Consider the following 13,681-nt stretch of genomic DNA (forward strand, 5'->3'; position numbering starts at 1 on the left):
TTCCCGATGGTGTGTCCGACACAGCAGCATCAGACTGCACCGTGCTGTAAAGGCTCTACGGGACTTGTGCATTACGTAACCGTGTGTCATGGCCTGCAACCATCGCCTTCCAGTCCTCCAACAACCACTGCGTTTATATTCAACAAAACCCTCCTTCAAATAAACAGGAGCTCAGAAGTTTTATATAGCGCTGTCAAGAGATTTTTTTTTTTAAATGAGCAAATAATTTATTATGCTCTGTAATCAATTAATTTCTTTTTTTAATATCACCTAAAATTGCGGAGAAAAGCCCTCAACTTGAGGTATTTCATCAAATTAATTATATTATTGTGGCAGATTGAAAAGGTTGATATTATAACAAAGTCGTTTTATAAAGTAATTTATTGTATTTAACAGATGCAGGTGTAGCCATTTACATTCTGCTGTTTTTGAAACTAGTCCCAAGGGCTGCTGCCACCTTTAGTTTTGACCATCTGGGTGGACATGTACAAATGAAATTAAAGCTGCAAGCAGCGATGAACGGGCCCTTGTAACCACACGCATGTCGGGAAATGGCGCACGTTGAGGTGTGTGGCAGAAATGTAAGATTACTGAGACGTAGTTGACCATTTTCAAGGATAATCTCATAAACTTTCCTACAATGTTCTGTGCACATATAATGGCTATGATTTCCTTTTACCAATAGGTGGTGCTATGACTATGAATGACGGTTGGGTTAAAGCGTAACTATTTTTTTTGTCATACAAATGAAAGCTGTTATAATGAATTAGCATCTACTTGGCTCTACAAACTCCAAATAACTAACATAAGCGTAGCACATCATCCAAGTGAACAGGCTGCGAAGAGGAATGTTTAATCTATTAAGAATCAACTTTATATTCAAGTTTGTTTGATAACACAACCAAATTAACATGTATGTTTATATGAATGTGTGAAGTACTTGCACTGTTGGATGCAAGACATAGCTCTTTTGTGTGTGTGTGTGTGTGACCAGAGAGTTTCAACATGGCTGCTGCTTGGTTCAAGGGTGTGCAATTTCGGATTTGTTTGGACTAAATGAATTCATAAATAAATGCTTTACAAATTCCGTTAGAGTCCTACCTCTACAGTGATGATGTAAAGGTACTTAAAATCAAATAGTGTGATGTATACATGTTTTTCCTCATTGTGACGCATTTATTAAGTGACGTGACAGAAAATCAGGAGGAACTTAAAGGCATGAAATTAAGGTCAGTAATTTTAATCGGGTTAAAAAATGTAGCTTTTAAAATTTGCACATTACAGAGTTTATAGTAGGTGAAAATTGCAAACTGTGTATTAATAGAAATAGACAGTTGATGTGTGAAGATATTTATTGATCAGATAAAAATGAGTGTAAAAAAGAAACAAAGAACAAGTGTAAAAATTAAGCAGTTTTAGTCGGTCGCTGATGGGGTCTGTTCCCGGGTTCTCTTGTGGTGTTGGAGGTGCTTGATTTGTTTCTGTGTGGGTATAAAACAGATGTAAATCATTAGACAATAAGGTTACATTGTGTAATCTTTGGGAATGTGTGTTTTTGGTAGTGTGGTAGAAAGAAATAACTACTTACTAGGAATGTGTGATATTTCATTGTTTATGATTTATCGTCAAAAATATTCTCACCGGTAAGATGGACTTGGTAAATGGACTTGATTTTATATAGCGCTTTATCACCACACTGAAGCAGTCTCAAAGCGCTTTACATATCAGCTCATTCACCCAATCACTCTCACATTCACACACCAGTGGGACAGGACTGCCATGCAAGGCGCTAGTCGACCACTGGGAGCAACTTAGGGTTCAGTGTCTTGCCCAAGGACACTTCGACACATAGTCAGGTACTGGGATCGAACCCCCAACCTCTCGATCAGAAGACGACCCACTACCACCTGAGCCACGGTCGCCCGTGGCTCAGGTGGTATGTCATCCCACGATATAAATGATAAATTCCCATGTCGGAAATTAGCGAGGGCCACGGGCCATTTGTCCCTCAATTTAGCCAAGAATGCCATTTAAAACCTTGTTCCACGGGCCAAAACTGCCCGTTCGTTGTCAACAACTTATTATTCTCTGGAGTGGAACATTGTTTACGGAAGCTCTGCCACGGAACCTCTACAGTGAGCACTAGGGATGTAACGATTCACTCAACTCCCTATGCAATTTGATTCACAATACTTTGTTCGCGATACGATTCTCTCACGATTTATTTTACAAAATGGGACTGTAGACAAATATTTCTTTATTTTTTGGGGGCAAAAAAACTAGAAAATACTGTACTATTTTCCTTTTATATTTAATTGTCAAAAGAATCCCTTGATAAACTATTCAAAACAATGCAATTTAACTAAAAATAAATTTTGACTGAAATAAATAAAGGAATAATACAAATGAAGAAGAAGCCTATTAATTTAAATTCTGGTTCTATAGTAAACAATAAGGATGTAACGATTAATTGTAAGGCAGTTAAAAATCGATTCATAGGTGTCACGATTCACATTGATACTGTGAAAATTGAATCGCAGTACTTTTTTTAACCAGCTATCCAGAAGTGTTGGCGGCGGGAATCTGTTAATAGTTTCTTTCTGGCCGCCTTATACTTTTAAACATGTTTATAAATGATTCCTTACCCCTTCAGCACCAAAAAATATCTGTAATATTACGTGAACATCTGTAAAAGTCACGTTTTTCTATTAGCTCTGTCTGCTAGCATAGCATCTCTTCTTCACTGCAAGATATCTGCATGCCAACCGACCACTGGGTTACCAACGTCCTCTGCTGGTCCAAACAAATATCACAAAATTACTCCTGATTCACACTACAATAGCAACAAAAACAATAATTATACTAAAATACACATGACTCCAAAAAAACATACATTACAAAAAAATTAAAATGAAAAAAACAGCAAACATTTATGCTCAAAAAGACAACAGAAAGATACATGACTCCAAAAAATATACGTTACAGAAAAATGCACCATACAAAAAAATATAAAAGTGATGAAGTCATGCACATGTCCCATAGAATTAAACCAGGGAATTTGCATCCGCAAATATACCCCTTATGCTCCCACATGAATACATACCTCCTGACGGGCACTGTACTAGTAATAATAATAATTAAAATAAGGTGCATTACAATAGGGTCCTACGCACCGTTGTGCTTGGGCCCTAATAAAACATTAGGTCCTTATGTAGTGCTATAAAGTTAGCACATCATAAACAGTAAGAACTCTTTTCTGAGCAGTACAACTATTGAACACCGAACCTGTTGCTTTTAGTTTCCTTCAGATAATTATATTTATCCAGTGAGTTTGTTCATTTGTCAATCATGGACTTGTTCATTTTGCTCTGAACCCTGTCATCTTGTCCAGTGTTATTTTAAGGGTTTGCCTCTGAAAAAAGAAACTAACAGGTAAGCTATGCTATAATAGTAAGGGGAAACCCCAATTACATCACAGAGAAAACATCAATATATATTGAGTTTTGCCATTCAGGTTCGATTGTATGCATCAAAGCATCATCTCAGGGCAAAGAGCAAAATATCGAGATATATATTGTATATCGTGATATAGCTTGAAAATATCGAGATTAAAAAAAAGGCCATATCGCCCAGCGATAGGGGTAGATTTGTAGGTTTAAACATATTTATCATGATACATAAGGTACAAATCATCATCCCCTGAATAAGTGTCTCCATTAAGTGCAAGTCACGCATCATCGGCTTGCACTGCATCATGCATCCATGAGAACAGTAAAAAAACAAATGCAGTGAGTAATAAGGGTCTATGAACAGGCTTTGAACTACAACCAAAACTTGCTGAGGACTTATTTTTGAGGGCTATTCAAGGGACAGGGCTGTAATTTCTGGTCTTTACTTTTAGTGTAAGGTCAAAGTAAGCTTATTGGAAACGCACACACCTGCTGCTCTGGCTTCTTTTCACTGCACGACACAGCATACCTTTTTCTCTTAGGCGCTCCCTTCTCTTCCAGTATTCTTTCCTGCATGCTCGGCCATCAGTCAGCAGTAGAATGACAGCAAGGTCATGTGGCATGAATGGAGTTCAGAGAGGCTGCCAAACAATGTGTGCAGCCTGTAGGACTAATGTTCACCATGTTGCCATTAGTAGTCTTGTACAGTGAGGCTGTTAGAGTTAAGAGGAGAGACTAAGCAGAAATGTGTGATGAGTGGATCTTTCCTATGAAGCAGCAGAGATATTGTTAGTAATAGCTCTGCTGCTGAAATCGCTGCAAGAGACTTCAAAATAATGTTTATTTTTTCACAAATGCTGCCCTATGCTCCTTTTAAGGCTTAGGGTTAGGCTTGGCTTAGGGTTAGGATAGGGAACTAGAGGTGAGGCACGGGCAACAAGACTTCTTTACTATCAAATAAACCCATTCTGTTTAGTATTCTCTTAATAAGTATATCCTCAAAAAACAATTTGAAACTTAAAAAAACAAGTGCCAGCAGTGATAATAAGCCCTCACACCCGTCGAGGCAGAGGCGACTCCTTCCTACCGGCCGTGTTCAAAGTCTAACTTCATTCCGTACACCACAAGGTCTGGTAGCGGAGTGAGGCATCTGTCTCCTGTGAACGTCTGTGTGGTGCCGGTAAAAATATTTGTTTCATAAAATGTACTTGCTCTAGAACAGGGGTTTTCAAAGTGTGTTAATGCTATTGTTAGGGTAATACTAGGTTCATGTTGATGTTAAGCTAATGTTAATGCTAAGATTCAGATTCAGAATACTTTATTTATCCCCGAGGGGCAATTCAGTTTCAGTTACATCCCGACCAAGAAACATGAAAAGACAATCACATATAACATGGGGGAACAGGAACGGGAGAACTGTGGAGCAGCCCCTTCTGCTGTGAGTTGACTGACAGGCCCGCCCACCAGCTCATATGTGCATGTGTGTGCGTGCGCATGCGTCTGCTACACAGATAACAGCCAGAGCACGGTTAGCTTAGCATGTCAGCAGTTTGGCAGTTTTACACAAAAAAACAGAGCCACCCAAACTTCCACAAACACGGGGACAGAGATGAACCTGCAGCAACGATTATGAACTGGAAACTCAACTAAAGCTAACTATGCTAAGCTAACACACAGACTGGGCTAAGAGCTAATGCTAACATCTTCATATAAGGAATGGACCAAGTGAAAAGTACACGTCTTACTGTCATAAAGCCACAGATTTGTTTATGGTAAGATTTAACACTTGTATGGAAGGATAAAACCTAAACATGTCACACATTGTGTGAAATAAATGTTAGCATAATATCAATGTCACTATTCATTCATCCAAACAAGATAAGGAGGCTGGTACAAGTTGATGGAAGTTTAATGGAGCCAAATAAAGGCCAATCCCGGAAGAAAATCTTTGTGGGAGGGCGTTCAAAGTCTAGACTGTAATTGCAGCAAAAGGGGTCTCTTCAAAATTATTTCTGAAGTCGGTCTATCTCTTTAAATCATAATGATGTACCTCCTTGTGTTGATAATCCCAATTCACACAGATTGTGACCAGGAGGGTTACTCTATATCCTCGATATCCTTTAAGCAATTTCTGATTCTGATATACAAAGTATAGCATTGTGTCTCTTGAACCCTATCAGGTTATGGTAATTTGCTTTAGACTTGTACATAATGTCCATATTGATATGTAAATTTTTTTCTACATTAAAATCCAGACTGAAATGTTAGAGTTGAACAACAGTTCAGCTTCTCCCTCTTGGTTTTTTGCAGCGAGTGTACTACCTCTCCCTGGAATTCTACATGGGCCGCACTTTGCAGAACACCATGGTGAACCTGGCTTTAGAGAACGCCTGTGATGAAGCCACTTACCAGGTGAGGAGCACATCTGGAAAAGTACTAAAACATAACTGTATTGTATTTCATGTTGATTTAATCAAGTATTTGTGTTTCTTAGTCCGGTACTAAAAAAGCCTTTATTGCTGCGTTCATCGTTTTATGTCACTCAACTATATGTGAAGCGCCATGGCAAAATCCAGGAACAAGTCGGCATGAGAGAAATACAGAAAAAGTCCAAAAAACGTGTTTTCTCAGAAAATAGCGCAAAATACAGTATACAGTAACAATGGTTCCAGTCATAGATCTCCAACTAATTGAAGTTATTAAAAAAAGCACAGAATACTTCAAATGACAGGTAACAATAAACTTTGTCTTTGAAAGTTGTTTGTTTTTGACCAAGATTCCGGCCGAGTTGCTTTTGAATTTCTGGGTAAATTCCAACAGCTGATTAACATACCGGCTTTCTCTGGCTATACAAACGCTTTTGTTATTGGTTTGTAGAACCCAACCGATTCAGGATTTTTGGGGATGGTACTGATTAATGGGTTGATAACCAAGTTGATTTGACTGATATATGAAAGAAGAACATTGATACGGATATATACTGTACATGAACACAAATTCTTATATAATATTCAAAATGTAATTAAAGACAAAGAAGCAGAAAACGACTACATTTAAAATAAGGAACTATAATTAGTAACAGTCAAGTTGTCAACATGGAATGTAAATACACTGATGGATAAGAACAGGCAAACTGTAAACACTGAACTGGTGCACTGCATTTCTCCCAGTGTCTCCACAGTAAATAAATACATTTTTTGGAACCTTTCAGAAAGTTTTTTTATGACATTAACTTGTGACTTTATGAAGAGAAATGGACATAGTATTTGAGGTTTATTTTCCCAAACTCGCCTATTTTCTAGAGTTTTAGCCTCTGAAAAGTCACTTTCTGAGCAACTCTACACAAACAGACTGATTTGTGGTTTACTTATGCATATTTATGAGTGGGTGTATCTATAGACGGGACACTGACTTCCTCCTCCCTGACGTAGGGCCAGAGGATGGCCCGCCCTCCTCCCACCCACTCTGTAGCCGAGCTCATGTTGCTTTATAAACATGAGACAGAGCGTGGGGGCTGGGGGTTCGCCGGTACATAAATAGACCAAAGCAAATACATACATAGCACTGCGCGAAGGACGCTGAATTGCTCACCTTTGTGGCAGTGTCTGTTTACATGTCAATCACGACAGAGAGCTTCCTGGAGGCGTGGCTTCTCCTGCTCAGTGCAGTGTCAAATTCGTCATCAAAGTGGGAATGTGTCATCAAATTGGAGCAAGGTGTTTGGGCTCACCCTGCAGTAAGAAAGGAGCAAATCACCCTCTAACTAACGATTGAGGGAATCAATGAAAAAACACTTTGGGCATGTGTTTGAAGCCCAAATAGCATTTTTATGATGTTTAAAGCACAGAAAAGTCGATTTAGGTTAACATGGGCCCTTTAATGGTGGATGTGGGACTTAATATTTATAATGCTACGCTTAGGGATGTATGTTGATTTAGCGATTCCGATGCTTTATCAATTCCTGCTTATTTATCAGTTTTTTTTAATCGATTCTCTTATCGATTCCCAAATAAGCTGAAAAACAAGTAGTACATGAGTACACAAAAGAATACAACCTGGATCATTAAAATAAATATCAGGTTTATTAATATACATCTTAATTATTCACTGCTGAGAATAAACATTTCTCAAATGAGTCCTCAATAAACAAATACACAATACTCAAATGAGTTAAGTGAGTCCACAAGTCAAGTGGCTATTGGCTTAGGATATTACCCTAATACCAGTCAGTGTTTGTAAGCGTAGGAAAATTAATTGCGCTGCAACATCAGTTAATTTTTAAAAGATGTTGATTAATCTGTGACATGTCAAATCGGGCTCTAGTTTTTTGTTAAAAACATGATTTAAAAAATCCATTTGAACATTACAATACAATGGATCAATACAATAATCGCGCTGTGAAATTTGGCGATATATCGCAAAATTGATTTTTTCTTACATCCTGGGTATCCTTCCTCTAGTTCATATCTAAATAAAATGTATACCTATGTTTTGAAGAAATCATATTTTACAATTACAAAGAGTTTGGTGAATAAACTGTTGAAGCTTTCAGAGTTTAGTCTGTCCAATAAGGTTAAGAACCACTGCGCTAAACCACTATTTTGCACTGATTCTTCCTGCTAATAGTAATACCAGAAAACCATGTTCTTTGTCCCTTAGCTGGGCCTGGACATGGAAGAGCTGCAGGACATTGAGGAAGATGCTGGCCTGGGTAACGGAGGGCTAGGTCGCCTGGCAGGTGAGTTGTGAATGATAGCTAAGGGACAGTCATGCCTTAGGTCCACCACAACTCCAGTGCCTTTTCTGCTGTCTCCCCAGCTTGTTTCCTGGACTCCATGGCCTCTCTGGGTCTGGCTGCATACGGATATGGCATCCGCTATGAGTTTGGCATCTTCAATCAGAAAATTGTCAATGGATGGCAGGTCTGTGGATACTGTAGATGTAGATTTTTATATCATCAATTTAAACTCGAGGTGTAACTAGAAAGATTTAACCAAATATGCAAATCTGACCGCAATAACTCCTAATTAATTGCATCTGTTGAATTTGTAGATGACAGGCTGAATCATCAAGCTGATGCACAGAAAATGTGTTTATCCTGAAACAGTATCATTTATTGTTTGTAATATTTTTTTTAGGAAGCAGAACAGGATCAGCATAAACATTGTACAATGCTGTGCTTCTTAAATTTTCTAAAGGCACAATAGAACAAAAAGCCAACAAAACAGCAAAACATATAAAGGGAACACAAAAGATAGGATGTAAATGTCCAAGGAAAAATCACATAAAAACAAACAAGCCCACCCACCCTCCCAACCCAGCGGTGCGCTGCCCAGCAGCAGTCCATGTCAAGACTCATGATAAGCATTGTCTTATCCTTCTACGAAGGCGATCATTGGTGTCTATCAGAACATATCTGATTTTATCCAAGTGGAGGGTATCTGTTAGGCTTGTTATCTATTGGCTCAAGGACGGAAGTTGTTCTCCCTTCCAACACTGCAGAATCATTTTTTTTTAGCACAGAGAAGAACATACAACAGTAATTGGTACTAAGCATTTGAGAGGTTAGAAACAGTAACATTTATTAAGATTAATATTGTGTAAATATTTTTTTTGACAAAGAAAAACACACATATAAGCAAAAAGAATCTAACTTGTAAATTCCAGTTCCAGAGGCTTGAAAAGCGATTTACTGAGATTTCAACTTTTTCTAAGTGATTTTTTTATTGGGACTCAATCATGGCAGCAGCATAAATGAAGAGCTTTCGGACATTGTGTTTTAAAAAACCCTCTAAGCCTCAAGTGTGATAGTGAGGATAAGTTTGAAAGAGTGTTAGTTAGGATGATGATTAAGACGAGAAGAAAGAATCAAAAGTCACGTAAAAACTTGACTTGAATCTTGAAGAGATAACGAGCCAGCTCATCTAACTGAGCTAGCGGTGGAACTGAAGGACCACGTCGAAGATTACGAGGCGGTGATGAGTGTTAACAGAGCAGCTGAGTCGGCAAGGAGACAGAGCTGGGACGAAGTTGAAAAATAACAACTGGCTAAAAATAAGGCAGACCTGGAAACAATTTTGCAAGAGTTACGCAAGTTCAACGTTGGAGCTCATCTAACTGCAGAAGCAAATGGAGATTAGAATGACTGACTTCATGGAGTGAAGGAAGAAAGGAAATGCTCCGTCCATGGTTTCCTTTATAGAAAAGCTTGTTAGAGAAAAGCTGGATTTAACCTCATCTCTGGAACTAATTATTGAGAGAGCTCACTGGGCTCTAACCCTGCAACCTCCCAAAGACTCCCCACCTCGATCCATTGTGATAAAGCTACAAAGCTTCTGCAGCAAAGTAGAACTTTTCCAGATAGCATGGCAAAAATGAGGCTTCTGTACGAGGGGAGGAAAGTATTTCTGGACCACTCTGGCTACGTGGTGGAGGTCCTGAGAAGGTGCAAGGAATACACAGAAGCTTCTTTTCCTGGCAAACTTCTGAGGGGTAATAAACCAGATGTGTCCCTAAATCCTTGAGTGGCGCTGTCTCCTCACCTGCTGTGGGGAATTCACTAACATTACGGCGTAAATAGGTGCACGTGAGACCGACCCATTACATGAACATTTTGCTCGTTCAACTTGGAGAGGTGAGTGCTCAGAAGCACAAAATAACATTTGAGGAAGGTAAATTGCTGGCAGGTGGACTTTGGTCTACTGCACAAACATTCAAAAATGTAGAAAACAAAATGAACAAATTAAAATGCTGTAATAAACTTTAAAAACTATTACTAGTTACCCCTCCCCCCCATTCAATGTGGCTGCCCTGTCAGTTCCTGTAGTTTTGCTCTCATTAGTTCATGGAAAACATCATCCAGCAGGTCTGAGCTCCTGAGTAGCGCTCTGTCACACGCAGACTCAGATGTGAACCTTTTGCTTTCGCTGCGCAAATGACGCAGCTGGTCAGCCGATCCTGGCCGAATGCTTCTTGCCATCAATGCGACACGAGAGTTTGACGGTCAAAACATGGATAGGAACATAAACACAGCTCAGGTGCATCCGGAGCGACATTGCGGATGTTTGTGCACAGCATCCTCTCTGCTCCGCAGCGTGTCACACCAAACTGTTTCTCTCCCTCGCACACACTTTACTCAGCATTTTCTTTCAGTGGCTATTAATATTAACTATTATAATTATTTCCTGAAACAAGAAAGGGTAAGTGGAGCCTTTTTTTTTTTTTTCATTTTTGCCGTGTGTTGTGCCAACGTTCAGTGCAGCCATGATCTGTGTGTGAGTTTGCGCCTGCCTGTGGGTCATACCAGTGGGGTCGTCTTGATTCTTCTAGTGGGTATACTGTGTTACACACATGAGCTGGACCCTCCACGTGCATGCGTACCTGCAACCCCCATATAACATTTTCCTGTTTTCATTCGATAAATTAAACCCACTCCTCTGATATGGCCACTCGTTTTTCTGTCAAGACACCTGTTGCTTTGATGGCCCTGCACACGCCACAACCTGAAAGTGCATTAAAACATGGTTAAACATTTGTTTTTTCAAAGTAACATCGCACTATTTGCACTTTTAAAGCTCCAACCTAAATACAAAATGTTTGGAAGCTATTCTTAGAATTGCTCTTAACATCTACTGTACATCAATTCATTAGTGATAACTTGTATAAAAATATAAAATTACCTCCTTCACCTACAAACATATGCTACACTTTTATTAACACATCTGACATGATTCATTGTTCTGCAGTTTTGCATGTTGACTTGTATTTACCTAACTTTCTGTCCTTCCATTCTAACCAAGGATGCCTGTTTTTAAATTCCCAAGCCTGACTTTTGGTCCACAGGGCTGGCCAGGAATTCACATCGAGAAAGAAATAAATAATACAGATACTATAGCAAAAGCATTTTTAATTATTTTATATCCACATCCACAAGCCACACACGTGGCTTTATTGGCTCCACAGAAATATCAACATTACACACAGTTCACGAGTTAGCTTGACTGACAGCTAGATACAAAACCAGCTAGCATTGGAAGGCTACTTACCAGAAACACTAGTGGCGTCAGACTCATCTTCTTCGCTAGAACCTTCATCGGGAGCCTCTGAGGCCGAAGGGCGCTTTTGAAAACAATCAAAGTGTGGCTTCTTTTCATTTCATTTTCTGTGCCAAAAATCAACACTTTCCTTTGCCATGAGGTAGGGGTGGCATTAGCCTAGCGTTAACAATAGTCTAGCAATCGCATTAGCCTTGTGTTGGCATTATCTTAGTATTTAGCCTAGCATTATCATTATCCTAGCAATCGCATTAGATTAGCATTAGCCTCGTGTTAGCATTAGCTTATTGTTAGCATTAGCCTAGCAATCGCATTAGCGTAGCTTTAACATTAGCCGAGCATTAGCCTAGCGTTAACATGAACCCAGTGTTAGCATTAACCTAACGTTTGCATTCGTCTAGCATTAGCACTAACTTAACATTAGCATTCACTTTGAAATAATAGTAACCTAGCAATAGCTTAATATTAGCAATTAGGTTGAAATTGGTTGAAAAAGTTTTTAAAAAAAAGTTGAAATCGGTTGAAAAAAAGTTGAAATTGTTGAAAAAGTTGAAATGGGTTGAAGTTAGTAGCTGAACATGTTAAAGGTTGAATAGTGGCTGGGGATGAAGGGCTTAATAGTTGAAAAAGCAGATTGATCAACAGCAGATAAGTCAAGTCTGCTATGATTTTGTAACACTGCAGTAAATACCAGTGACTTTATTAGATATTCTTGTTGCTTGTATTGGTAAATAATGCCAAACTTTTGACCGGTGCTGCAAGAACACCCCACATTACTCCCATTCTTTTTACTTTGCACTGGCTTCCAGTCAAGTTTTGCATAGAGTATACAATCTTAGTTCTGACTTTCCAAGCGTTACATGGCCAGGCCCCTCAACATATCTCTGACTTGTTGTGCTCCTACACTTCAGGGCGCAGCCTTCGGTCTTCTGGCCAGGGTCCCCTAAAGATCCCAAAAACTAAAATTAAAACCCAAGGAGACCTGGCTGTGGCCCCCAGACTCTGGAATAACCTGCACCAGTCTCTCCGGGAGCTCAACTGTGTGGACACTTTAAAGAAATTATTGAATACGCTGTCTCAGCGCCACTCCTGTTAGGACCACCATAACAGAGAACGAGCTGATCATAACTTCAAAAGCCTACATTAGCTGGAACATAGGCCCTCAGGGTGCACACTGGACAAAACAGTTCAGGCTGGTCGTCTGGCTACCAGAAAGAAGGATTGAACTGTGGCAGCCGAATTCGCGTGTCAGTGAGCTGGACGGAAATTGACAGAAGGAACGCAGTCTTAAGGGTAACTCACTTTAGCACTGCTTGTGCCAAAGGCTCAAATGGGGGACTGCATAGTGCCTCCAGCACCAGGAGAAGATCCCATGCTGGGGACCTCGTGGCTCTTGGTGGATGAAGAGGAACACCAGTCTGCAACAAGCTATTGCTGCGTCACAAAATGTCCGTACGACCAGATTACATACGAAGTCAATGGATAGATGCGAAAACGGTAGTGCGGTCCGATCCGCACGTCAAGTGTGTTGGCCGTGCGAGCGTGTTCCCGATTTTACGCATATCCGCACACCCGCAAGAGTTGAAAATATTGAACTCCTGCGGCTGTTTCCCATGACTAAAGCCAATCAGTGTTTTTGTTGACGATGACGTCAAACCGTCAACACAGACATCGGTCTGTTCACCCATTCAGTCCGTCCTTAAGACTGCTCTACTGCTCTACTGTAAAGTGTCTTGAGATACCATTGGTTATGATTTGGCGCTATACAAATAAAGATTGATTGATTGATTGATTGATTGATTGATTGGAGTAGAAGCTGTGTGACCACCTGGAGCTGTAATAAGTTCAAAAATATTTGAAAACTTGTCAACATGACAATAACTGTTAATATAATGCAACTGTGTAAATATTTGCACATATGACAAATAGCACTGGTCATATCAAGTAAGTGGACCTGCCAAACAGCAACATAATACTGCCAGTGCAACAAGGAAAACACACACACAAAATATATATATATACAGTATATATATATATTATGTCTGAGCAAAATTTTTTACTTCAACCAGTAGGTTATCTAACCTAAACAGAATCTGGGTCCACCACCATTTTTAGGTGTTTCTGCACAAAGTCCATAGCCAATGTTGGGTCTTCAAGTCTGTGAGTTCATCCGCTCGG

General features: G+C 39.6%; 1 protein-coding gene across 1 annotated transcript in view; it reads left to right on the forward strand.

Annotated features, from left to right (window-relative positions):
• Positions 1-13,681, forward strand: part of LOC114480224 (glycogen phosphorylase, muscle form) — a 57,692-nt gene that overhangs the window by 505 nt on the left and 43,506 nt on the right. Inside the window, exons 2-4 of the mRNA XM_028474174.1 lie at positions 5,760-5,861; positions 8,109-8,187; positions 8,268-8,371. Of these exons, the coding sequence (XP_028329975.1) occupies positions 5,760-5,861; positions 8,109-8,187; positions 8,268-8,371 (285 nt within the window). The remainder of the gene's footprint in view (positions 1-5,759; positions 5,862-8,108; positions 8,188-8,267; positions 8,372-13,681) is intronic.

Source organism: Gouania willdenowi, chromosome 18 (assembly GCF_900634775.1).
Source record: "Gouania willdenowi chromosome 18, fGouWil2.1, whole genome shotgun sequence".
Classification (NCBI taxonomy): domain Eukaryota; kingdom Metazoa; phylum Chordata; class Actinopteri; order Blenniiformes; family Gobiesocidae; genus Gouania; species Gouania willdenowi.